The sequence below is a fragment of the Silurus meridionalis genome, chromosome 15 (genome assembly GCF_014805685.1).
Source record: "Silurus meridionalis isolate SWU-2019-XX chromosome 15, ASM1480568v1, whole genome shotgun sequence".
NCBI lineage: Eukaryota > Metazoa > Chordata > Actinopteri > Siluriformes > Siluridae > Silurus > Silurus meridionalis.
In genome coordinates, this window is record NC_060898.1 from 5,039,649 (window position 1) to 5,067,640 (window position 27,992).

Below are 27,992 nucleotides of genomic sequence, written 5' to 3' on the forward strand. Positions count from 1 at the left end.
TAGCAGGCCACTCAAGATCTTTAACTCTAACCTTTGTGCAAAAGGGAACTGTCATGGTGGAACAGGTTTGGGTCTCCTAGTTTAAGTAAAGGGAATATGTAATGCTACTACATCCAGAGACATCCTATACAAGTGTGTGACTCCAAATTTGTGGTATCATTTTGAGTAAGAACCACATATGGCTTGATAGGTCAGGTGTCCCAATACTTTTGTCCAAATAGTGTACTTTTGCTGCATCAGGGCATATCACACCACCTTTAACACCACAGCCTGTTTTGTTTCTAAGTTTTTGTCCTTACTGTTTATTATATTCAACAATTAAAGATCTTTAACTATTTAAAGAAATGTTGCGAAGAGAGCTGTAGAGTAAAGCAGCTTTTTCATTGTATTCCAAAAATATTCCTCATGACAGTCATACAGTATACATCCATTGTCTCTGATGTGCATCCAGACTCTAGTACCCTATATAGCCATGCCAAACCAACTGTTCAATGTCTGCTTTCAGAGGCGTCTAGGGGAATTATATTGTTTTCTGAAGTCGTATTCTTTTCTATCCCATTCCTTTTACTGTCCAGTGAATTTAGCCAGACCTTGTCTGCTCACTTCCTTACAGGCCCCTGAAGTGAGGACACATATCCCTCGCATAGCATTTTCCAGATGAGAAGTACTTAAAAGACATGTCTGTTCTTCTTGTCCATGCTTTACCTTGAGGCAATTCCAACGATACCAGTCTGTGCAGATGTATGAGGGAAAGCAGTTATTTGAGCATATTACTGACAAATATCCTAGTTGTTGACAGGAGACAGGAGGTGACAATAATGAAGGTATGTAAAGAATTAAGCCATGTATTCGGTTACTAACAGATTATCATGGGAGATACGCGAGTAAAACCCGTCACATTTTGTCCATCCTGTTTTTTAAAGTCTTAATCCATTCATTCTTAGAGCCGACTACCGCTCTTTTCTCAACCTCCCTAATTGTGGTAATTGCGGCAGATAATTTACTTAGCTGCTGGCTTTTCTAGCCCATTACAGTAATACGATCCTGACAAGAGAGACTGCCACAGTTTCTTCTAAAACAGGAAATAGAGTTCAGACGAAGGGGGCTCAGAGCGGAAAACAGGCAGCTGATAATGCCTTTACTTATCACTGGAAATAAGCCATTTTCTATCATTAGAGGGGACAACATAAAGAGCTGAGTAATTAACTCAAAATCCTGTTAACTCAGAAACTCACACCATTAGGTTGAAAAGCTTTAATATGTATTAATTGTTAATGTTTTTTATTCTTAGAAATGGATTTCAGCATATATTTTCACGAGACAAACATTTTAGTCAAACATTTTTTCTGAGAATGTTGTTTTCCCTTCCACTGCTCCATTAGGTCTTGTCACAGTGAATCATTGGTCCACATTGTTGATTTTTTTACATTATACACTGCATGTCCATACTGATGCAACTCAAGTGCACTGTATATTTCTGGGTTACATTAGGTCATTATTAATGCAGTTAATTAAGTAGGATTGCAATAGAAAAGAGCAGGTTTTGTATCATTTAAAAAAAATACAGCTGTAAATATATTTAGATTTTTGTTTCATTGTGTTGGAATCCCTCAAATGTTAGTCTTATGTTCACAAAATATTCGGTATTGTGTTTATATTCTATATAATATATTTTATGTTTAACTTGCTGCCTGGTTTAATAGCAAAGTTTTTATACTTGTCCTGTTTGACATGATATATAAAAAAGAGCCAACACTAGAAAGAAGTATCAGGATGGCAACTGGTTTTTGTTTCCATTTACTGTGAAAGTACATATGGATGTAATATGGCCTCTAACATTATACACCTGCCCTCCTCGGACAAACCCTTTAAAAAAGTTTTTTTAACCCCAGATCTTCAATGAGGCTGTTAAAGGGACCTGGAGTTCATTCTTTCACAGCCCATCAATCATGCCTGGAAACTCTTCCTGCAACTGACACACAACTGGACTTCTTCTGCTTCAAAGAGCTGGTCTTCAGAAGACACCAACATGGAAGAGATGTGTTCACATGATTGTCTCCCTTAATCACAATATCAATTACAGTATGAAGTCACTGGGATTTAAACCCAACCCCTGAGGTTGTGTCCACATAGGTGTTCCAATGAATCAACAGCTGCACAATGTTTATTATCAAGCTGTGGTACCACTGGTTTTAGCTGGATTTCAACAAAACATGCTCTGGCTGGAGGTGCTAGGAATGGTGTTCATTATCTGTGAAAAAAGATGTTTAAATTGGCTCATTGCTAGTCTGTGTGTGAAATGTTACACCAGACCGTAATTTTATTTTCGAAATAGTGAACACCCCAAATAGTGCTTGAATCGAAGTGCAATGTCAGGCTATTTCAGGGAACCATTTTTTGTCTGAAGTGAGATAACACAGAACACCCTGCATATGCAGTCCATTCCCACAACACCCAAGTAGGCAAATCTAGTTTGAGCGATGCGTCAGCACAACACATATGCAATCCATTGAATGCCAGTGTCATTCAACACCTCCTATAATACAAGCAGGCAACATCTGGCAATATGACCTCTGTGCATAGGTATGACTCTCTTTTAAAGCTAGAGATGTGGAACATGGCATTGCTCAAGAGCAAACTTATCAAATTTACCACAGATTTAGTTTAGTCATTTCTTTTCTTTTTTAATATTTAGTTTGGAATTGTATTCCAATATTACTTGGATTAAACAATTATCTTTACTAGCGGCAGCATTGGAGTCAAATCACTTAACCTCAAATCCATGTTCTCTCTCCAGCCAGCAGTCTTCAAATCTAACTACATCACCTTCCTGAGGTCGACAAGCAAATTACTTATCAAATTATCATTCACTGTTGCCTGGAAGACAAGCCAGCTCACAAGCTTCAACGATCACAGATGAAAGAAAAACTACATGTTGACATTTAGAAAATAATTTCAAGTTCAATGTTTTGTTTTTTTTTTTTCCCCAAAAGCACCGCAATGCTGCCGAATGGTAAATTTTTCCAAACCAACTGCTGCATAGTGGATGCAAATCAAAATCATGGTCTGGTTGTTCATAGGAACTATTTTTTAATAGGCTTAATACTTCACTTCAATGGACAATATCTTTAGAATCAGGAAAAATATGACATTAAAACAGGATACAAAATTTTAGAACGTGTTCAGACTCTAAAACACACTGGAGCCTCTACTTGTTTACAGGCCTATCTATGTAATACATGTACTGTATGTACATGTCCAAGTCCAAGTTTCATCATAATTACGGTCTGAAGTGTCTGAGACTAGCTTGATTAATTGTGGTATATGGTTTTAGTGTACTTTATGCTGTAGGGCATACTTTATTTTTAAACTGGCATTAATAGGGTCCAGGTAGTGTTTGAGTACAGGTACTTTATACAAAAAAAACTATAAATCTTTCAATTGGTCAAGTCCCCTTTGTCACAGCGTAATATTTGTATGTGCAGTAAGTGAATGGTAGTCAGAGTATTATGAACACAAATCCAATTCAAAATATATGTTACAGATCAATTTCAAGTCGTGAGTTGCTTTAAAATCCAAGGATCATATATTACATTACTGGCCAGTGGGAAATCAAGTCTCTAGTAATGTACATGTGTCTGTTGTTGTATATGAGCTTTTATATTCTCTGGTTTATGTTTTCTGATTTAAACCAGTCTTGACTTTCTTCCAGTCTTTATCTTGTGCTGCTGCTTTTGCTTTTGATCTCAGAGTTGTCTTTGGTTTCTTATTTATGGCCTGCCTGAATGAAGGGCACTTAATGGTTGGGATCGACTCTGCTGTGGACTCCATTCTTCACTATCCAGGGGTCAGTGATGGATTTCCCCTTCTTACACCATTGAGGGATTATTTCTGATAGTGGAGTTGATATAAATCTCGTGGATGAACTGAGATTAACAGCTGTGGAATTTGACTCCAGAATATTTGTGTTGGAACAAACATATATATATATACTGTAATATGAACATGTCTATATGGCAGAACTGCTGATCAGTGACTCAGCTGTAGGGCATACATCAGTTTGACATTGGCATTAATAGGGGTGTGTTTGTGGCTGTTATTCATCTGAAGATGTTTAAGTGCTACAAGGTTGAAAAAGACCAAAAAAATACAGCAAATGATGCAGTAATTACTAACAGGATACAGTAGAGTCAAAAGCAGTCCCCATCTGTATAAGCTTAAATGGCTTAAAGACCTGTTTGTCTGCAAAGAGCTTCCACTGGGTACAATCCATCTCATGCCCAACAGATGCAGAACTGTGGAAGCATAACTGACAAAACTAAAAATATGTAAGCGCCATATTACTCAGTTACTAGTATGACACTAAATCAATTCATAGATATATGTTATAAATTAGTTTTTTAAAGATTACAAATACAATATGCAACCTCAGACTCTTTGGGGCTGTCAGCAAGACCACCATTGTTTTGTTAAATTACAAGCCATTACAAGGGTTGAGCACATGTCAACATCAAGTCCAAATAAAAGTCAGACTGTGAAAAAAAAAAGGTTTTTTTTTTTATCTAACTTTGTTGACTTTACGCTTTAATTTCACTGATGCATGATGCATTACATCCTGGCAAATCTTGCACATTATTTGTACAAACTCTCAAACAAACATGGCAGTGGCAGTTAATCTAAAACAATACAGCCATACAACTCTAATTCTACTTGCAAATTTATATTCATATTATGTAAATAAAAAAATGTATTTGTATATGCATGCTATTTCCTAGTTAAGTATCATTAAATATATTACCTTAAATTTGCTAACTATTTTAGGCTAGTTCGATTTCCTGGCAACGAAAACATGACTGGGCAGCACATAGACGTTTTCACTCGCCCAGTGAACTAGCAGATTGATTTATGTTTTGTCAGCTTTGTTCATGATTTGTGTTTACTTTGCTCATGTCTACTTTCAGGACACTAGACTGGAAATCCAAGACAACAATTAGGAATGAATTGATTGAAGTATACTTACAAAAGAGAAATATGCTGAAGAAATGCTGTGGGATTTTGTTAATGTTGAGTTATTTTCCATATTGATGTACCTATAGAAAGTGTTTTGAGACACCATGTGCTGAGGTGTTGTCTTTTCCATTTTTACAAGTATACTGAATGTCCGTGTGTTATTTTTATCCACGCTTTACTGAAACCCAGTGCACAGTGCGTATATGCGCAGAGGAAAGCTGCTAGCAGACATGATGTGTCTGCGAGGAATGTTCTACTTGGCGTAGAGTATGCTTTCCCAGGCTGCTGCACAGGACCACTCAAGAATGCTTGACTAATATAAAAAAAGTCAACAAAAGCCCCACAGTTCCTTTTCTGATGCTTTGCATGACCCAGGTGTCACAAAGAAACTTTGAGCATGCGCTTTTTTGTTTTAAAACACAGACCAACCCTGGACTTGCCCTCGGGTCGGAGCGAAGGTGTATAAACAAAACGCGCTTCCAATAAACAGCTTCAGGTGTCAAGTTTTGCGTCGCTTGCGTTGTCAGTTCTGTGTCTGTTGTGTCTCAGAGTAGAAACAAGCACATCAGTTTGCTTCTTTCTTTCTGGCTTGTCTGTTGAATGATATTATTATTTTGCAAATTAAATCTGAACACATTTCTACAGTTCAGTGGTTTAATATAAGGGCAAGTGTTACACTATTTTCATTGAAGGAATATTAACCAGATTTAAGTAACATCCTGTTATGTACAGTATGTCATGTAGGGTGTTTTGCAGGCTTTGAAAGGAAAGCATGATTTGAAATACTTCATACTGACAAAGGCTTAAATCCAAAATGTATGTGTTTCTGTTCCTTTTAAATGTGTGCAGATTTCATTTTTTGATAGATTTATACATAAACCAGTTCATGCATCTTTTGGATTAGAAATAACAACCAAGTAGTGGCAGCTTGGTGGTGCTGGGATTTAAACTTGTGACCTTCCGATCCAGAGTCCAATGCTTTAAGCATTGGAATTAAAATAATTAACTTGAGTAATTAACGACAAAACAATGCAATACTTTTCTTTCATTTATTTACTAAGCAAATGCATTTTTTTAAAAGACTTACTTTAATTTCTTCCTCATATTAACTTTATTTTTATTAGGAACATGCGCACACCTCTTTAGTCATGCCATTATTCTATGAGTCAATCTTGCTGCAGAATACAGTGCCTGATTTAAGAGCTTCGGGTTTATATCAGATATCACACCGAGGGAAAATATTGTGATCTCACACACCCAGGAGACAGGTGAAAGCAGAAAAAAGACTGGTGATGTAAACTCTGGAGTGCGGTGTGTGGGATGGAAATTCCTTCCTAAACAATGAACAGGAATGTCAATGTAAAGTCTTGTAAACATTATAGGAGCAGTTCTGCATCTGAAACTCCTTCCACAGCATGCAAATCATTTTCATGTTCTGTTCTGCTCAGCTAGATCACTTTATAACTTTTTCTTTTTAGCCAACACACAAATGACAGGCTTTAAATTATATACCTTGTTTTATGCCAGAGAGAGTGTGTGTGTGTGTGTGTGCGTGTGTGTGTGTTTCAAATCAGAGAAAATTAAGCTATACTTCTATAGCGAGTGCATTTCAGTGTCTGCTTTGAAAGACTAACAGGTTGCTTTATTTTTAGTAGGTACTAATCAATGTGTGTCCTGTGGAAAGTAATCCATTGACATAAGAAGAAAAACACACCTAAGCATGAATGTCAATGAAGTGTAAATGTAAACTGTGCGTGTTGTAATCGGAACCCTCTCTAAAAACTTGAACTTTCTGTTAGTCGAGCGGCATGGCACAGAAATTGCCACCCCAGTGAGAAACCCACACCCATCTGTCAGGCTTGGCAGGTGTGTTTTCTGCTCTTGCTGTTCTGTTTATGCAGAGTGGCTTTCTCCATTCTGGATTAAATGCAGCTTTCTTGACAGCACCTGGGAGGCCGCGTCAGGTTATTTATCACCCTGCCCTGCTTGAGCACAGTGTGTTCTGGTGTCATAAGTATGCATGCACTCTTTTATATAAACTCAGACACAACCTATTGTCTGATATAATGGCTGTTTCCATTGAGCGTGATTCTGAAAAATGCTTGTGTTACTTTATTAAGGGTTCTGAACCCCATTTCTCTTTTATTTAAGTGATTGTAAAGTGCATTACACATACGCCCTAACATGACATCAGGACCCGTGCAGCACAAATGAATTCTAAGGGGCCTAAGTGGAACAGTCCCCACTGTTTAATCTAACAGCAATTATAGGCTCTAATCTTTTATCTGCACCTGAGTTTACTCTGAAAACAGATATTGCCAGTATGTTTTTATACTGATGTGTTAACTTGTGATTTAAGCTACCTCAGGCAAGGATTCAAAGTCGTCATACATTTCCATGGTCCCCGGATTATCCATGTTGTTAAACCTATGTTTCTCTCTTTCTTTTCTCTCTGTAGAAAGCATCAATCTTCTTGATCAGCTATGGCAGGTGGCCAACAGCAGTAATGCCTCTGTAGCTCTAGAAGAACAGAGATGTCCAGTGCTGCATGTAGGGCAGTACTCCACTCTCTCCCTGCCCTTACGCCAAGTGTTTCGCAATAGGTAAAATGCAGTAAGCTCGCTCTCACCGTATACCGTATCTCTTAATTAATTAATTAAGTTAATTTAATTTGCTTTATAAAGAAAAGTGCTTAGCAATACACTGTAAAAAACTGTAAAATCATATTTCACAATACAGTACAATACTCTCAGGCAGCCAATTGTTTTATAATTATTATAATTATTAATGATACTGTACATCTCTTTACTTTAAAATAAATTGTCCAATGAAAATGCATACAAATGTATATAATTAGTCAGACCTTTGAAAGTCTATTCTTGGGATGTAAATTAATTTATGATGTAGTTCTTCTACAGTGTAGTGCTAAATCTCTATTTATTGCATTATTGATTTGATGTTTGTTTCCAGATTTGATAACGAGTTCAGCCTGCTGCTGGAGCTCCGCAGTTCTCAGCCTGAAGACCGCAGCCTCTTTACATTCCTCTGCCCAGACGGTCACATCATCCTTCAGATCCGCACCAGTGCCCACTCTTTCACCTTTATCAGCACACAGCAGCGCCATTATGAGTCAGTTTCATCTTCTTCTCTGTCTCTCTCACACACACACACACACACACACACACACACACACACACACACACACACAAGCACGCTGTACTTGGGTAAAAACTGCGAAAATGCTCCCCAGAGAAGATAGAGGAGTGTTGAGAGGTTGTACGACTCTTCAAAAGGAGGTGAAGAGACTTGATAAGGAATCTTGGGACAAAAGTCAACATAGTGAACGAATTAGCATGTTAGTAAAAATGTGTCCTGGTCTTATGTAAGTACGTTAGAGAAAAGCAGTAAAATTTTCAGCACAGTCCCATTGCAGCATTTGAATTTGAATGCCAGACCCCACTTTGATTATCCTTCCAAGAAAATAGCAGTTGGTTGAGCATTTCTCACTTATTCAAGATTAAAAGCATTTACATTAATGTTGTTTTAATCGATTATGTAATAGTAAACAGGTAGTCCCCGAGTTACGATGGTTCGAATTAAGATTTTTCGTTCTTATGATGACGACAACGAAAAGACAAAATGAAAAATTGCAGGCAAAAATGTCTCGATGTTAAAGCATGCATTTTGTGTGTGTGTGTAAAAAACCCAATTTTATCTTATATCGATCTCCTTTTTATCTGCGTTGCCAGACACTGAAACACTCGTTTGTCCATGCGCCCGTTGTCACATACATACGTTTATACTTTACAGTATTGTAATTTGGCCTGTTTTGCTAAATTATTGCTACCATATACTGATCACCGTTTTTTTTTTTTATTCCTGCGCCTTGTCTCGACTTACGATATTTCAAATTATGATAGGGTCATTGTAACACATCTCCATTGTTACTCAAGGAATACCTGTATTAATATCCTCAGTATGTTTTTAAATGTGGTCCAACATGTGTATTTGCTACATTATCATAATTAGATATTATATTATATAATATAATAGATAATAGATTATTAATAGATAATTAGATAATATTCCAAATACATATGTAGGACCACAATTGTAATACATGGTTATATGAATTTTAGATCATAATGTCTGATTAATTTTAGGTTTCCTGTAGCCGTGTTGTCTGATGGGAATTGGCATCGAGTGGCAGTGAGTGTGTCGACAGGCCGGGTTGCGCTGTATGTGGACTGCACCATGGTGGAAAGTGTAGACTGGGCCTACAAGGAGGGTCTGGAAATCACCACTGATGGGCTCATCATGCTGGGAGGAATCATCGAGGGCTTTGAAATACCATTTGAGGTAAAACATCCGTTTTTTAATACTTTGGTTTATTACATCCAAGATGTAATTAAACTGTAATTATTTGCAACAGAGCAAAGCAATGCGGAAAGGTGTCTTTAACCCACTCGATAGTTAAGTGGAAATTAGTCATTAAAAGTATCCTGCCTTTCTCCACCACATGCATTATAAAGACATTTCCAGACATGTCCCTGCAGACAGCCCAAACCTCAACTTGTTTATGAACAATGAATTATAAAAGAAATACAGGTACCTGTGCCATTAGGGACTTTAGAAACATCTGTAGTTGCACTTATCTTACAGCATGAGGCATTCTCCATTATCTAATCGCCCTTGAAAATCCTATGTTTTTACTCTTTTAAGCAATATTAGGGTTATAGTTTTAATATAAAAATATAATACACATATAAGAAGTCATATTATCTTGATTTGCACATGCAACTTTGATTTTTGCATAATATGAACAGTACAATGGAATGACATACATTGAATGTTAAACCCAAATGAGACTTCTCTTAACGCTTTTTTTTTTTACATTCGTTTATTTAAAAGCGAATGTTCAAGAATTCACGGGAATATATGGGAATTAATGAGAATTATTCAGAATAAAGTCGGAATTTCGAAAATTGCAGATTAGCCTATAACAGGGAAATAAATGTAGTTGAAATCTTGCAGGATAATTTTGGTTAAAACAACCAGATTTAATGCAATTTTAGTTCGATTTTTAATTAGACTGCTAAATAATCAACCCGCTACCTGCACTGTGCATTCCTCCACAACATAACACAGATCATTGATTTAATCCTGCACACATATAATATCCAAACATGTCCATCTTGGCGAGTATTCGCGTAAATAACATAAATATTACATAAGTTTATGTTTCAACCTTCCATGTGCTGTGTGTAAGAAATGAAAAGAATTCAGTAATAGTTTGCATGCATTTCACCTTATGACCAAACCAAATGTATTTTATGTTTGTTTATGATACAGTTCACTTAAATTCCCATACATTTGGGGTAAGTTTTTAACTTGAAATATATGCAAAATTTCCCAGATGAAATACAAGTTTCTAGAAATTTACCAGTAATTTTCGGCCCCTTTGTAACCGTACTCGAGTGAAAGCTGTTTTCGATGCAGAGGAAGTGTAGGAAGCTAATCACTGGGGTTTGCTTATGAATGAATGAATGAATGAATGAATGAATGAATGAATGAATAAGTACATCAGACTAAATATTTGATGCAATATTTAGATGTGTCAGCTAGTAGTGGGTCTAGAGAAATGTGTCTATATCTAAAATATTTAAGTATCCTAATTGAGGAGCAGCTGGCTAGGATGGAGCTCCAGGTGGATTATTTTGGAAACGTAACCACCATTAGTGATTAATGGTTGAATGCTACATTTGAGTGAAGGATGAAATATCTTAATGGCAGTTAGGAAAAAATATTTGGACAGACGCAGACATGGTAAATGTATGAAAATGAAAGTTAATGCTGCATGACGTCTAGGTAATGCCTGTTAGGATGATCTCATACAGTGCCTTGCCTAAAAAGCCTAATTATTAACCGTTTAAACATCGATCCCACTGGCAAAGTAAAGGCACGTTCGCTGTGATTTAAGAATCCACTCTCATTTGTGTGTGTGTGTTTGTTTGATATGCCTAGGGCGACCTGAAACAGGTGATGTTCATCATGGGAGAGCCAGATGCAGCCCGAGATCAGTGCGAAGCGTATTTACCTCAATGCGATGGAGCTGCTCAGAATCCCCAACACTTCCTACAACCTCAAATTCCAGATGTGAGGCAGCTACACAGTCTTTTTTCATACAAACTTTTCTTCGTTGGATCCAACTAGGTCTCAATCATGATTTCATAATTCTGCTCTCTGCAGATGGCAAAATTACATGACAGTTACGTTTGCATTGCACCTTAAATATCTGTAGTACCTCCTAGCAACAGAATGTAGGAACACAACATGCTATATGATACAGCAATTAAAGACTTTTGCCCTCAAGAAGCCAGTCGTCTTAATGGGACAGATAGGATTGGGTCAGAATGTAAAGCATTTTGAGGGAAAGCTGTTCTCATCCTTTACCCAGCAGCTCACGTTCAAGCCACTGGCAATGTAACTCACAGACATGCAGGGGCTCTTCTGGTTTTTTGAGTGTTTCCACTTTTATGTCTAATGTCTAACTTTTTGCCCATTTCAGGAGCTTTTGCTGTCCTCGAACGACTTAGAGGATTTACTGGAGAGTTCTGATGCGAGGGATATGGATATGATCCGCAAAGCAATGAGTGTAAGAAGTGATTTTCCTCCATCCTGTCACTGCTAATGGGCCACTGGTCTATGCATGTAATCCAAGTTGCTGCTATTTTCCCTTGTTTTAATCTCCACAAACACGGGACCGAGTCATTAGCTTAGGGTTTGTATTTATTTTTTTAAACTGAAAGGGAAAGTCGAATTTGGCAAAATAGATGATGATTCATTTTGGGATTTCCCTTCTGTCTTCAGCTTTAAACAGACAGGGCGTGGCCTGTGCGATTGACTTTGCTCCTAAAAAAAAATATCATGTAAATATATAGTAATTTGTTATTTTTTATGAAAACTGTCTCAGTGTTGAGAAAGTACAAGCCCCAGAAATCAAGCAATGTAATACGTTTAAACATTTACAACGAAATAAGGCGTTGCTTATTTGATTGCCTCATACCAATTTTTTTCTACTTGCATTGGTTTCTCTGTTTTTTTTACCAATCTGTATCCAATTCAACAATTCCATATGTTTAATCTGCAGCAATCGCATTATAACTTTCTCCTGGTTTCACCGCAATGGCTCTAAGAGAGATCAGATGTATGTTAATGCATATTGACATTACATGCAGCATACATGCAGTATTCTCTTTGATCCAGCTCTACGTTTTGTAGAGGTAGTTATTCATGGATCCAATATAACATCTAATGCAGAGCCAAGTAAAATAAATGTCAGACATGTGAGCTGTAGATGAATGCATCTAAGCTCCTCAGCCATCATCTGGGTTTAATTAAGCAATGTCAAAGTTCCTGGCTTCAAGAGGGTAAAATAATCAGAGCCTCTTCAAATCTTTTTTTTACAGAAACCCATTTTTAGACTCTCGTGGCACAACCATTTGAATTTCGAGAGCTTTTGTTGTGGTGGCAGTCTTTCATGTTCACCGCACTTTCAGACACTTGTTTCCTTTACACATGCTCCCAGTGGAACGACAATGCTCCACACTGCTATAATTAATCACCAACCGCTGGCATGCCTCGCACCATGTTACACATGAGGGTTAAAGGTAAATACTTAATTAGCTTTTCTTTCCACAGGCCAGAGTGGGGGGCATTCTTGAGTGAGGCCCAGTTCTTAGTAGGGTATATTAGAGCGCAAAACATGATGAAAGGAAATTCATGCAGAAGATAGAGTTGTAATTGTGAATGCAATGTGTCTTTTCGCATTGGTTTTTGATAGTGTTTTTTATATTTTACCCATCACAAAGAGCATTGAAACCTTTCTCGTGCAGGCCAAAGACGTTCCAACACAGTTACAAAGTGACATATAATGCAGTACTTGCAATTATATTTCTAAAATAGTAAATTTTCCTGTTCTTCTTCATGGTCCTTTATATGTCAGACCATGAGGAGTTATTTGCTGGTACAAGTAACTGGAGATAGTCTCCTCTTATATACAAATGTAAATATACATAACATTGTGACAACTGCTTTTTCCCAACCCCCAACAGGCCTGTTCTATGTAAATCTACCGAAGGTGAATGGGTTTCTGATAGCTTTCTAATGGCATAGTTTTCTCATGCTAAGTTAGCAGGACTTCAGCTCATATGCAGCTTTGGGGCTTGAGTCACACACCTGACCACTTGTTTGCTTAAATTTTGTCAGATTTCCACATTTAGCATTTTTATTCCAACCAATTAAAAGTGACTCATTCCACCGTGTTAATCAGTTCACATTCCCAGGATTCAGTTAGCGATCATATGTGGGCCCTGGTGGGTTTGAATAGAAGCCTTCAGCCAACCTTTTTGGATAAGAATGAAGATCAGTTATCTATTAGGCTGCAATGTCTGATGCGCAGTATTGTTGATGCTTTCACAAGGCAGCGAGTATTTGTAAAAACGTAAGATAAAAAAACATTGAACATACCATTTCGGGCATATTTAAAGTAGAGCACATAGTTTTATGTTTAGCTTTTATCTCAGCTTGTCCCAGAATAAGATCTGTTAAGAGAAATAAAAAAATATATATTTTTTTTATTACAGGTCAATTTCTTTACATAAATACAACCCCTTATACTATCGTCCAGATATTTCAAATTTCCCTTAATTAAAAAAAAGATCTATACCACTGTATTGAATCCATTATGCACTTTATGTATATATTTAATGTGAAAAATAATAGTAAAAAAATAACAGCATAAGAGTATCTGAATATATTCAGTTAAAACTGAAGCCTCTCGGTTCATACTCAGGCCTGCTGATCAGAAGGTTGTGGGGTTCAAGTCACAGAACAGCCAAGCTGCCATTGTTGGCTCCCTGAGCAACAGTCTTAACTGTATCTGCTCCAGGGGCACCATATCATAGCTGACCCTTCACTTTGACCCCAACTTCCTAACAAGCTGGGATATGCAAAGAAAGAATTTTACTGTGCTGTAATGTATATGTGGCAAAATCATTTGCATTCCCTTTCATACCCTTTTACAAAGCATGACTTCTGTAAGTTCCTTTTTTGTTCTGGTATTCCTGATATCAGGTAGGTATCAGTATTAGTATTTGTCTGTAGTAGACTAGCTTAAATAAAGCATACAATTGTGAAGCATTGCCTTCCAAAGTTTCTGGAAAGCTACTCAGCTATTTCTTTGCTGACCCTTCAGCCTTCTCATCATTGGGTACAGGGCTGACCATGTGCTTCAATCCCTGTCCTCATGACCTAATTTACTGACACATTCATGAAGATGAGAAGGAACGCAAACTGGACTAGACCTCAATCTACACTTGGGAAACCCACAGGGAAAATGGGAAAATACATACAGTACCAATGATGTCACCTAAATAAGTATGGGTTCCCCTTTTGAGTCTGGTTCCTCTCAAGGTTTCTTCCTCATGTCATCTAAGAGAGTTTTTCCATGCCACAGTCGCCCCCAGGCTGCTCATCAGGGATAAATACACACCATTCACCTTATCTCTTAAAATTCTCTAAAGCTGCTTTGAGACAATGTCTGTTGTGAAAAGCGCTATAGAAATAAACTTGACTAGACTTGACTTGACGACCATAGTACAGTAGCAGTAACATCTCAACATCTCAAGCAGCACCCGGGAAGTTCCACCACTACCTACTGCTTCACAGTGCCACCTAATAGAATTTGCTGCATACATATATTGCATATGGTGCAGCAGGTTGTATTGGAGATCAGGATATTAACATTGGTATTATTTGCTAATGTAGAAAATCTGCCAACATAAAAGTGAGATTTATGTCCTTTGTTAAAGCCCATGGCACTGTAGAATAACTGACAAAGTATAAAGAGCAAGTTAAGGCACAACTCTTCCAAACAACAGACTTCTTTTCGGGTATGCATAACAGGGCACGCATACTATTCATACTTTACAGTGACCCCAGAAACGGTTACGTAATAAAACCTGCGTTAAAATATTAATAAAAGACCTGTGTTAATTGTTTGTTCCACTTTCCCTGAAATCTCGGGTAATTAATGTTCTTGGCAAAGCTCAAAGCTCAAAAACGTATAATTAACCTTTCCAAAGGTGTGATTTACTACAGGTGGCTCAAAGTAGCTCTGTAAATCACGTAAAGTCAGTAGAATGTGTCTGAAACATGCAAGTAGAGATGTGTTGGTGGACTTTCTTCACTTTTTATTCATTCTCTTTCTTATTTCTGTCTCGTTGTTTTCTTTCGACTCTGGGTGTGTGTAAAAAATTTGAAGGCACTTAAAGGATGATTGATTACATTTAAAAAAAAATGCATCAAAAACATTTATTCCGAATATCTGAAAGCAATTATTTCTATTGGACATGCCAATTGGGATCTCACTATCCCAAAATTGTGAGTTGTGTACAGTATATACTATTCATTCTGGCAAGAGAATTCCAGTAAAAATACTGTTGTGTTTTTTTAACAATCGTTCCTGCTATAGCCAACGGCATAAATGATTGACCAACTTTTGTTTAAACGTGCTGTAGGTCTCATGGCTCTGCAATTTTAGTTCTCTAAATGGCCTATTAAAATGTTCCTGTTGTTTTCCTATTTAATAAATCTCCGATTCTTATTGTCTGTTTTTGTTTTCATTGCATTTTGGGATGTATCTTTCAATTAGAGCCAAAAAATTTATAACAAAAGAACATTTATTTATAACATTTTGAAAGAATTAGATTCAGTCCACTTGGTGGTCTAGTGATGTGCTGAAATGATTCAAACCAGTTCTGTTGGCATTATAAATAATGTGAATTCAACTTTATTGTAATGATTTTATAGAAATGTCTGTTTTGCTGCACTGAGGATTAAAAAAAAACCCTGCTCATGGTAGGATTTATTACATGGTGTCACCTTGTCTTTAGATTTTGTCACATTTCTGTCATTATTAAAAAAAAAAAAACGGCAAATGTACTGTAACACATAGAAGAAAAGTGAGTAGGAAAGCGGCACCTCTTTTCTTGCTTGTTGATCATCATTGCATTATGGCATATTATCGGTTTTTTTGGATACTGATGGCACCAAAACCAAAAGTTTTCCCAGTTTTCCTGTATCCTCCAGAGCAATTTCTCACTACGACTCTGTCTCAACCCTCTATGCATCATAGGGGCCTGAGTTCATGAGAGTTGAACTGACCTTGTGCTTCCATGTTTGCCTCTTCGACTATGATCCAGAGACCAACAGAAGGTGTTAGAAGCTTTCTGTTCAGGAAGAAACATTGGTCCACCTGCCTGTTAACATTCCCAATCATCTGAGGTGCGATTATCTGGAAGACCTATGATCTAAATACATGTTTGGGAGGTGGGAGGAAACAAGAGAACCCAGAGGAAACTTCCATGGAAACAGTCAGAACATGCACAGGATCTCCTCACGTACAGTAATCCAGACAATCATACATTGCATGCTATTAGCTTTAAACTATGCTAAGGAGGTTGAATGATGTTCAATATGAGCATAATGTGATATTATGAAGTATTCAGATCAAATGAATTACTGTAGAAAAGGATGAGACTTGGATGATTGCACTGTAAAGTCTTTTAAGTCACAAGAAACACCGAACAGACGTAGAGCATCAGGTTAAATCAGTCATGTGTGTGTGCTTGACGGTGGGGGGTGGATGAATGATATCAGTGGGTGTGAGAATGTGCACTTTGTGAGTAAAACCGATCTCACCTCCTCAGAGTACTTTCAGTTGTGAATTGTGATGTGACAGCACAGTTTGAGCTCCAATGGTTTTTAGTGTGTGCGTGTAGTCATGAGGATTTGGCTGTGCCTAGTAGGATGGATTCTGCTGGACCTACAGGGTCAGGGACTCGCAAGATGCCAGGGTCAGAGAAATGGCTTGCAAAAGGTACGGTTCTTTACAATTATGTATATTTACTCGCTTTGTGGATGTATATGATCTTGCACAGTAATTCCTGCAAGACAAGAAGGTATACCGAACAATCTTTAGTAATTTTTACAAGAAAAAAATCAAGGACGTATATAATCTTTTTTTTGCTTTTATGAACAGTGAATGAGCATAGCAGTGGTTTTAGTTTATTTATTTATTTTTTGTTTGTTTTTTCGTTTATTCGTTTATTTAAAAAACCTACAGCATTAATATAATTTAAACAACAAACATATGTTCAAATTTTATTGTTTTTGTCACATGAACATGTCCATACTGTATTAGCGTGCATCTTTTGAGGTTATGATAATCATTTGCCATGATCACAAAGTTTCTTTAGGTTTTTAGTTGCTTTTTTATTTAGTATTTTTTTATTTTTTTAACACAGCAAGTTTCGTCTATGTTTTGCATCAGTCACCTTGCAAGTCACCGGCAGTTAAATTGAACATACCACTGTCTATAAGGTGAAATTATTTAACGTTTATATGCTTTTTTTTTAAAGTCAGAACAGCCTATTTAGTGTGTACCTGTATAATAACTGTGTTGGATGTGATTGAGGCTCAAAAAGCTCCTTATCTGGTTCTTCACTTAAAGTCTAACATACGTCGACTGCCTTTTGACTTGCCCCGAACATATATCATATCCCTGATACCTGCTCAGAAATGGTTTCTTGGCATGTCTCACTGTGTGTCTTTTTTAGCCTGCAGGCCTTAAACATGTCCGGGGTAACTCTTTGCGTTTTTTTCCCCAGAAATCCATCTTTCAGCATTTGAACTCATCATTATGGTGACATGAAGCTTTGTCAGCAAGATTTGTCATATTCAGAACAAAACAAATGCAATGCATTGTTTAAGAGTTTGGGGTATTTCCCCTTAACACATACATTACACTAAACTGCCAAAAGTATTGGGACACCTGACCTTTTCTGGTCTTCTCCTAACTGTTACCACAAAGTTGGAGGCACACAATTGTATAGAATGTCTTTGCGGTATAATAAAAATTTGCGTTCACTTGAAATTGGAAACCGGAACCTGTTCCGTCATGGTAACGCACAAAGCGAGCTCCATATAGATGTGGCTGACATAGTTTGGCGAGGAAGAACTTGAGCGGCCTGCTATACAGCTCTGATCTTAACCCTACTAAACACTTTAAAAAATTAGGATAAATTGGAAAACTGCACCCCAGGCCTCCTCACCCGACATTTGTACCTGACTTTACACTCTTGTGGCTGATGTTCATAGGCACCCTCCAAAATCTCGTAGAACATTTCCAGAAAAGCGGAGTGAATTATTAGAGCAAATTGGGACTAAATGTGGAACGCGATGCTCAAAAATATACACATACCAAATTTATGACCGGGTGTCCACAAACATTTAGCAATATAGTGTACAAATGTTCTGTGAGTTTGCTTACTTTTAAATGTTAAATTTGTCTGGCTGTATAAAATAGCAGGTGTTTTAGTAATTGAGGAGGTGCATGCCCCTGTGTGGAAGACTAGGAAATTACTCTCAGTGGCAGGTAAAGAAAATGGTCACCTACGGGTGAGTGGTCAGATATTTGGCTTCCCTGGCAAACCATCAGAAGGATTTCAGGTGCACTGTATCCTTTGAGATAAGCTGGCCAACAGCCCAATGCAGGTCTTTGGAGATTGAGCGATTGCTTATCAGGCTACATTCAGGACCAAGCTCCTGAAAGAGCTATTGTTATTGGTAGCAGTGGAGCATAGTTATGCTTCTGCTCATGCTTAATATGGGAAATCATGCTGAAACAACAGCAATAATAACAGTACCTGCACTAATTATTTCAGTCCAGCAGAAATAAACAAGTTGAAAACTCATGTGCTAACTCCCATGGCACTGAGCTGCATTCTCTCAGCATGGCAGCATGTAGCATTAGTGAGCAGATCCCAAACACATTCACTGAGCCACAAAATTAAATACATTCTTCTTTAGTCTGTTATGCTGATCACAGTTCAAGAAAAGACTCTGGTGGTTCTTATTTCCTACGCTTCATTTTAAAACGAGGCAGCACAACATCTGCTGCGCAGGTTCCCAGGTCCTGCTGAGCTACACCTCTAGAGACAGGATTTTCTAGTGCACCTCCAGGCCAAGGACTTCACCTGCTGTGTGTTTGTAGAGCTCTTCAAGATGGTTTGCATGAGTAATGGGAAAACTCACAAGCTGCATTAGAGAACAGTAATCTGTCTTTGTCTTTATTGATGGTTTTAGCTTTACATACCAAAGTCATCATGGTTACTGTACTGTAGCTTTAGTCAACCAATTTGCCCTGAGCAAATTCCTCCTGAATGCAAATAAGTCATCCAATGTTGTCGATGGCACCAGTCATTCAGCTCAGTGATATCATGAAGGCACAGATAGGTCAAAATATGTCAAAAAGTGTTTTGTTATATCATACAAAATGCTGCAATAAAACTATGTATAACTATGTACTAGGTAGTGTCTTTTTCACATTTATGGCTTTTAAAAGTAGGAATGCAAAAAGGCTGGAAAGGGAACAGCTGTTTTAAGTGATAATTAAAGCTAAATTGTTTCAATGACTTTCCATATGAGATTATGTCATACACAGTGGTCTTCATTACTGCACTTAAGTAGCTTTTTTCATGTATCTGTACTTTAGCAAGTATTTCCATTTAGGGAATTTCACTACTTTTAAAAGTCAAATATCTGACTTTTTACTCAACTACATTTTGCAAAATCAGTCGTTCTTTTTTATTTGAGTGGATAAAAACTGGTCAGGCAACTGGTCTGGCAAGCCACCAATCAGGGTCAAGCGCACGCTTTGTTTTGAACTTGTTTTGATAGACGCTTGGTGGTATCTATTCAGCACCAGCATACAGTTCAGCATCAGTTCAACAGCAAGCAAAACATTTTGAGAAGAATAAATGATGGAAGAAACTCCTGACTCTGATTTGCCACAACACTGTAGCCTTATTTGTACCATTTCTTTGAAGTAGTTAAAGAAGGTTGTGGGTTCATGATCATTTTAATAGATCATTCGGTGTTTGACCAATTAATAGACTGGTGTGTTAAGAGTAACATTCAAGTCTTTTTTTACATAAACTAAGTGGATTAGGTAAAAGTTTTGTGACAATAAAGATTAATAGGAACATTATTGCCATAATAAATAATAATAATAATACTTATTGATAAAAAATAGTACTTTGTCCACCACAGAGCTCATACAGTAAGAACATATGATCCACATATCCGAACCATAGCCAGTATACCATAAAGCAGTAACCTTATTTCTCATTGTAGATTCCTGCTACATCACTGTTTATATGTAGTTCATGTATGTAGTTTTCTAAAATAACAAAAATGGTTTCAGAGCCAGTTGTCTGTATTCGTGGCCATTGTGCCTTTTGGTGAAATTGGTATGTTTGTTCAAATAGTTTAATAGTAATTTTCTTGCCTCCTGCGTGCAGGGTGTAAGAAGACGTGGCCTCACCCGTGGAGATGGTACGCTTCCTACCGGCATGGAGCGACCTGTCTCCATAAGCCGCGGGGATGTCTTTGAGGTGGATGAGTACACTGACCTGATTGATCCCAACACCCCATCTAAAAATGGTGGTTTACCCCACAAGAACCACCCACCACATAGTAAAGGCAGCAAGGGGGCCAAACCAGACTCTACCTCTAAACTTGTAGATGAGAATATCACCACTGAGAAAAGCAGTCCTGACAAAGGGTTTAATAAAAAGCCTGTGGATAACAACATTATCGATTTGGATGATTCCATTTTGAAAAAAAACCCTGAGGACCCTGACTCAACGTGCTGAGGGAAGGAGAGGAGAAAGTGACATCAACTCCTGTCTCAGCTAAGTCCACTGACCAAACGAATGAAACTCAAAGGACAGAGGGGCTGGTGCGAGGCTCAGATGGGAAGATGTATCAACTTTATCCAGGCCCTCCTGGGCCAAAGGGGCCACCTGGGAAGCCAGTAAGTACAATTTATTTATTTATTCCTTTTGCCTGATTAGAACTTGTGCCAAACATCAGTATCAACCCCAGTTAACAAAAATGAAACAAAATTGTTTTACACTTTGGCTCAGGTGTCCTGCAAGTGTATATGTTCTTCCTGTATTTGTCTGGAAAAACAAATACAGGGAAAAAAAACACCTCAATTGGCAGAGCAGCTAAATTGGCTCAATTGAAATCAACTGTAAAAAAGTAAATCCACCTATTAATTTGACAAGTGTAGCACACTGTTTATACAATGGCTATGACAAAACTGGCTTTTATTGTGGGATATTTTATTAACACAAATCAGAATTTTGTTAGACCCATGCACTTAAAATCCTGACCCATGACTTGTTTTTATTGCTCAACTACTATTTTTTAAATAAAACAATTATATGTTAAACTATAGCTACTGTAAACCGAGTCTACTTAAACACTGCAGTACGTAGGGTACAGTGAACAGTACTTTTTTAACTAAACTATATTGCCATTGAGCATCGCATTCCACGTTTAGTCCCAATTAGCTCTTATAATACTCTCCACTCTTCTGGGAAGATGTCCCACCAGCTTTTGGAGTGTACTCGTGGACATTTATGTTTATCAGCCACAAGGGTGTTAGTAAAGTCAGGTACCGATGTAGGTGAGAAGGCCTGGGGTGCAGTCAGTGTTTCAATTCATCTCAAAGGTTTTCAGTAGGGATAAGATCAGAGCTTTTAAGCAGGCCGCTGTGTGAAGCACATCTTTATGGAACTCACTTTGTGCACTGCCATGCTGGAACAGGTTTGGGTTTCCAAGTTCAGGTGAAGGAAAAAAATGTATTATATCTATTATATTTATTATATATTTACAGTATATTATAACCTTCAGCTTTGTGGTAACAGTTTGGAGAAGAAGCACATGTAGTATAGCAGGAAAGGTCAGGTGTCCCAATAATTTCCATACAGTATATATTGAAACCTATGACTGTCCAGATGCTCATATCTCTTACCAACAGCATCGCAGGCAATTTAAATTTACAGTATAATCTACGTTTATTAGATGTATAAAATATGTACCATTGGGATTGCTGGTGACTTACAGTAGCCTACTTGCCATTGCTTGTACATTTTGATAGCTTGTAGATTTATAGATCTGGCACTCAGCCATTTTTCAAATTGCTTGTGATCCTTCACTGATTTATACATTCAAACTCACGCACACGTATTGAGCCCCAAAAACAGGGTTCAGGTATGTGAGCATGGCCAGTGTGTCTGGATTCCGTCAGACAGGTCGTACCAATATCAAGGTTTGACTTGTTCAATTCGCAAAAGCTTGCCAATGCTTCTTTGACGTCGCCGTTCCACTGTTATACTTTCATTGCAAAGCAAACAAAAACAAATGCTGTATTCCGATCTAGCCAGAAAGAAATGCAGAGTGATGTCAACTTTACATTCGCTCTAGTCTGGAAATAATAAAGCTGGTCTGCAATTCACTGAATGGAAATCATTATAGCCTTAAAGCCCTTAGCTAACAAAACCAATCTTATGTCACAGATGACTAGAACGTATCATCTGCATCTGTTTTAGGAAATAAGTCGACCAAAGAAACAAAGTGTGTAGTGTAAGACAGGAGGGTCGCAGACGTTTTCGGATTTTCTTTTTCTTTTGGTTGGATTGATTTAAACATACTTTAAACAAGACCGCAAACTGACGTATGCTAAAATGGCATGCATCAGTGTATCATCCAGTTTGGAGTACAACAGTAAATTTTCCTCCTAAAGACAGTATTCAGTGACGGGGTGTTGTGATATTAGACAGGAGGGCAAAAACATAACATGCCATATGTAGTTAATGCCATGCAGAATAATTCATTTATTATATTAAATGAGGTGCTTATCCATCAGACCACGCACGGATGAAGAATTGTTTCTGAATAAGCTTCTAATCAATGCATCTTTTCGTTAGGACTGTACAGTCGTGATTTAACTAGAAATACAACAAAGGAATCCCCAAGTCGAAACCCCCTAAATGATCTTTATTTTTTTTAAGAGGCAGAAGCAAGACCAGATGCGCGAGCATGTGGAGATAGCAGGCTAGGCTCCAGGGTCACAGAGCTTTTTTGTAGTCCTCACGCAGCTCTGAGTCACACATGAAAGAACACAGAGAAGGCAAGGACGCATCAGTGATGGCAAACCAAAGCCAGCGGCAGAGAAAGATTCAATAATTGATGCTCTGTTTTGCATTTGTCTGTGGAAACCCCACACAGACTGTCAACTGCTGCATAACTGTAACATAACTAGAGATACACTGTTTTAGGTTATCGCCCAAGGAAATGCAACATGTTAAATATTATCAAGGATGTTTTTCCCTTTGAATATCTAAGGTTGACCAAGTAAATTGAATTAGTTTATGAGAAAAGACTGTGAAAAGACCAGTATATAAATAGAAGGATATTATTGAGTCAAACACTGATTGATATTTATTAAAATGATCATGAGCCCAAAACCTCCTTTTCAACTACTTCAGAAAAATCACGCAAATGAGGCCACGGGTGTTGTGGCAAGTTATAAACAGGAGTTTCTTCCATCATTTATTTCTCTCAAAATGTCCTGCTTGCTGTTGAACTGATGCCGAACTGTATGTTGGTGATAAATAGATACACCAAGCGCCATACACTACTTATGTCCAAGTCCCTTCTGTTATATGTAATTATTCCACATTCTGTGCTCACAGCCTTGTGTTGCTTACAAAACTGCTGTTCAAGCCCAAACATGCAGTTTACACACAATGCATGCAGCAACTCGCAAACAAAAAGGTGTTAAATGGAAACCGATGCAGATTACAGTTCGCGTTTGACTAAACTCTGGTCAATTAGTGGTTTTGTACGCCTCTTAAAACACGGTCCAAATTAGCACTTTTGTTCTAGTTTTACACGCTGTGTTTTTAGGTGTTACTCGCTGTGTAGAAACGGGTAGTTTTTATCTTTTTATCTTTTTTATAGTTAAGTTAGTTATGATAGTTCGTTTTTTTTTAGCACATTATCTTTATTATCTTCATTACTGATCTTGAATTTTATGAAATTGTGGTTTTCAGTTCACGATTTGTGTTTCATGCAGACTGTATTTACTTTCATTTACATCATTTTATTTGCAGTAGACGTTGCATTCTGCAGTCTGTCCTGTGCTGCACCTTCATGTAAATGTATCTGGCCATGAGAGACTTTGCCTTGATCATTTATTACCGTGACCTAATATGCCATATGATTTTCTTTTTAAACCTTTGTGGTTTCACCCCAGATCACTTTGCCTTCATTTCTTTTAAATGAAATCTGTTTTGTTTATGTTATTAGACATACTATGACTTTTAATTGTATTAAAATAATGTATATTTTGATATTACTTTAGGGTTGTCCTGGCAGTGTGGGCAATCCCGGGTTTAAAGGAGAAAAGGTGAGTGTCTCTCATACCTGCTTAATGGTTTTATAGTGAATGGGGTTTACAGACAAAATGTCTCTCTTTTGCACTTGTCCCTGAGCTGTCTCTGAAGATATAACGATGAAATGGTTATATCTCCAGAGACAGCTCAGGGACAGAAGTTCTCTTAAAAGTTCATGGGATTTTGGTCTGATCTGTTGTGATCTTTAAAGATCCTTTAGGAACAGCACTAGTTTCGTCTGGACAGTACTTGTGCCAGAACCCAAGTCCCAGCAGGAAACGGCTGTGGAGAAAAAACATGTCATTCCATGCATTAAAATTATACTGCTTCATGGTTGTCTTATAAACATCTCAGAAATGATTAATAACTGATATACATATTGCTAAAGTAATAGCATCATGGGAATGTATTCATCTGTATTGTCAGGATAGATTTGTTTTCAATTATTTTTGACTAGTAATTTCACAAGACCTTGCAAATCTTTGATCAATCAAAGAACTTTGATGCTTTCCTCCAGGGAGGAGTTGGACCACAGGGTCGTCCTGGTCGGGTCGGAAAGTCAGGGCCTCCCGGACCACAAGGACCACCCACTTTATATCTATGGAGGAACACAGCGGAGGAGTGGGCTCACTTTCAGGTAATTTACATTCTCACTTCTCCATTTACATGTTAGTCTGTTATATAGTTCGTTTGACATTATAATTGTATAGCACAGGTATGAATCCACCGCAATTATTCACCACAGTTTAGTTATAGGTAATAAATATACAAATATAATTATATAAGGAAATTATATAGGGAAGAAGAATTAAAAATGACATCACATCACAATATATCCATCTAAAATATAATATGCAAGATCAGCAGAAAAACAGGTTATGTTTTATTTTTTTTCCCATTTTTGATTTACATTTACAACCCAGACTTAATATGACATTAATGTCTGCTACTTCTTTTCAAGCTTTATTTATTTTTTAGTAATGCCTTTATACACAACAGTGTATAACAACTTACAGCTAGGAAAATCTCGAATCTGAAGAAACATCAGATTGCATGCCTTTGGATTGGTGAAATGCTTTAGAAGGGTCAGAGTTCATTCTCACAACCGTGTCACATAAGCTAATGAGTGTCTGTAGGCTGATGCATAAAATTCCGCTTTTCTCTTTTCGGTGGGTCTCATTTTCTTGCCAAAACTGAACCCAGCACTTTATGATCCGTGCAAAATGTAGCACGTTTTATAGATTTCATACTGCTTTTATCTTCACTTGCTGGTCAGAAAAACGAAAATACATCATAATAATGACAACCAGATTATCACATAGTTGTAGTGAGAAAGTAGTACAATAGTAGATAGATAGTAGAAATAAGGTGTAAAGATGTACAGTAATAATTTTACATTTCTTGACCTTTAGTGACCTTGTATCTTGTGTGTTTTTCTCCTTTTTTTGTCTTTTTCCAGCAAACATCTTTCTTCCAGCTGTTGTATGCAGGTTGGCCTGTAAGTATGCAGCACAGGGTTTGGAGTTTTAGGGTTGATTAACATTAAAATTCTTTGAAAATTATACGAGGTGGTACCAAAACGTTTTGAGACTAGCTCTGTTTACAAGAAGGTACTCCTGGAATATGTGTGTTAAGCACCTGCTGCGATTCACGCTGGATTTCCAAACCATGTAAACCATCTCTTTATAAAACTGGCTTTGTTCACAGATCGTTGCCATGCTGGAACAGGTTTGGGGTTCCAAGTTCAAGCAAATGCAAAATGTTATTATACCATATCCAAAGGCGTCATCTACAACCGTGTGCCTCCAACTTTGTGGGAACAGTTTGGAGAAGAACCACATATGGCAGAATAGTGTCCCAATACTTTAGTCCATATAGTTAATCTTCAGGGATGTGAAGGGACAATAGAATGCTATGAACATCCTTTACAAGTGTGTGACTCCAACTTTGTTGTAAAAGTTTGGGGAAGAAGTATATATATATAAATGGAAAAGTCAGGTGTCCCAACTTTTAACCTGAACACTCTCACCCCTAAGAAAGATCAGTGATGTTTTTAGTTAAGATGCTCTAGCGCAGGGGTCACCAACATGGTGCACCAGGTCGCCCACAAGGACCACATGAGTCGCCCGTGGGCCTTTTCTAAAAATAGCTCACAATAGCGCCATTTACCAGTGAGCTGCATCTCTAGATAGATGAATATCATTAATTATTAATAATAACATATAATTAAAGGTAAATTGAGCAAATTTGTTATTTCAGAAGTGTGTATCAAACTGGTAGCCCTTCACATTAATCAGTACCCGAGAAGTAGCTTTTAGTTTTAAAATGGTTGGTGACCCCTGCTCTCGCGGTTGCAAAAGATGGTGTCGTACTAGGGGTAAAATGAGTTTCTTTTTTAGTGCTGTTATATATCAGTGGAATGTACACACTCTCTGACTGGTATCTTCTTTGTGAGCCTGTAGAGAGAGATGGGTTTACCTGGGCCACAGGGAGAAGTGGGAAAACCAGGCCCACAGGTGAGATGCTCACTCAGTGCTTTGTTCATAAAGACTACACTATCTGTAAAGAATTTCCAATTGCAGTATCTGAATTATATGTTCCTTTTCATCTAGGGACCAGCGGGTGATCCTGGAGAAAAAGGAGCACCAGGGCGTCTGGGAGATATGGTAATCCTCTAAACTGTGTACATATGACACATGATATCATTTCATAGTCGGAAAGATACCTGAGATAGACTCAAAGCTAAACAAAAACTAGGGAATGGTATCATTATCGGATTTATAATTATTATTAATCATTATAATCATGATTTGTAAAGTTTTCTGACACAAAATAATCTTCAGGATAGAGAGCTTATGCCTTTTGGTTTCTAGGCAACACAACAAGCTTCCCTCTTATTAACTTCTAGGCTGACAAGGAAACATATTATTTATAGCTGCCGTAACGTAAGTGATAACAGGAACAAACTTGTTTTATAGACTTTTCACAACATCATTACGTTTTAGATGTGGAAGTCTTTAGGACACAGGACAAGCTGTGTATTTGGTCTCATCACCTTCGACAAAGCGAATGTACTTTTATAGCTGTCTATATGTCTTTATTGTAACTGATAACTAAAAGTTCACTGTTTCAGTTACATTCTAAAACAATAGCTTTCACTTTAAAGAGTTCAAAAGTGCAATTATTAATAATGCAATATTAATTCTACAAACACAATAATCATGGGACAAGAGGAATAAATGCATATATATGCTTGTTAAATATTGTGCATGTTGTTACTGCATTAGTCCACATAGTGATTATTTTTCTATAACTGCACACTAGAACATAAGAGAAGAAGCAAGATTTTAAAGTTTATTTACTGTGGGGTGAAAGCTGAGTTGCCGTTTGGTTAAATAAAATATCAAAATGGACGCACCACCCGTAATTACTCAAAACTTTAATCACATTAACACAAGTGTGGTGTCTGAGAGCATTTTATTATGGTTTTTGTTGGAGAAACAAGGATGTGGAGTGAAATGAGCTCTTACACAACAGGACCTCATATTAAACAGAAGGAAGGCGTAACTTTTCTGTTGTGCAAAACAAACAAAAAAATGGTATAAAATG

The 27,992-nt window shown here is 37.5% G+C and overlaps 2 protein-coding genes across 2 annotated transcripts in view; both read left to right on the plus strand.

The window, feature by feature from the left end:
• Positions 1 to 7,546: 7,546 nt before the first annotated feature.
• Positions 7,547 to 20,792, plus strand: LOC124397642 (collagen alpha-1(V) chain-like). Its single transcript, XM_046867245.1, has 6 exons — positions 7,547 to 7,623; positions 7,981 to 8,139; positions 9,174 to 9,369; positions 11,035 to 11,166; positions 11,579 to 11,665; positions 20,436 to 20,792. Exons 1-6 carry the CDS (start codon positions 7,619 to 7,621, stop codon positions 20,787 to 20,789), a joined length of 933 nt encoding a protein of 310 aa, XP_046723201.1. The 5' UTR covers positions 7,547 to 7,618; the 3' UTR covers positions 20,790 to 20,792.
• si:ch211-196i2.1 (collagen alpha-1(I) chain) overlaps positions 20,784 to 27,992 on the plus strand; it is a 39,498-nt gene continuing 32,289 nt past the window's right edge. The window contains exons 1-6 of the mRNA XM_046867244.1: positions 20,784 to 20,950; positions 24,353 to 24,397; positions 24,901 to 25,020; positions 25,843 to 25,881; positions 26,846 to 26,899; positions 26,996 to 27,049. Coding sequence (XP_046723200.1) covers positions 20,897 to 20,950; positions 24,353 to 24,397; positions 24,901 to 25,020; positions 25,843 to 25,881; positions 26,846 to 26,899; positions 26,996 to 27,049 — 366 coding nt within the window. The 5' untranslated portion in view covers positions 20,784 to 20,896. The remainder of the gene's footprint in view (positions 20,951 to 24,352; positions 24,398 to 24,900; positions 25,021 to 25,842; positions 25,882 to 26,845; positions 26,900 to 26,995; positions 27,050 to 27,992) is intronic.

Coding starts and splice junctions, on each gene's coding strand:
- LOC124397642 (XM_046867245.1), top strand. Junction 9,370..11,034: donor GCTTTGAAATACCATTTGAG/GTAAAACATCCG, acceptor TGATATGCCTAG/GGCGACCTGAAACAGGTGAT. Junction 11,167..11,578: donor TACAACCTCAAATTCCAGAT/GTGAGGCAGCTA, acceptor TGCCCATTTCAG/GAGCTTTTGCTGTCCTCGAA.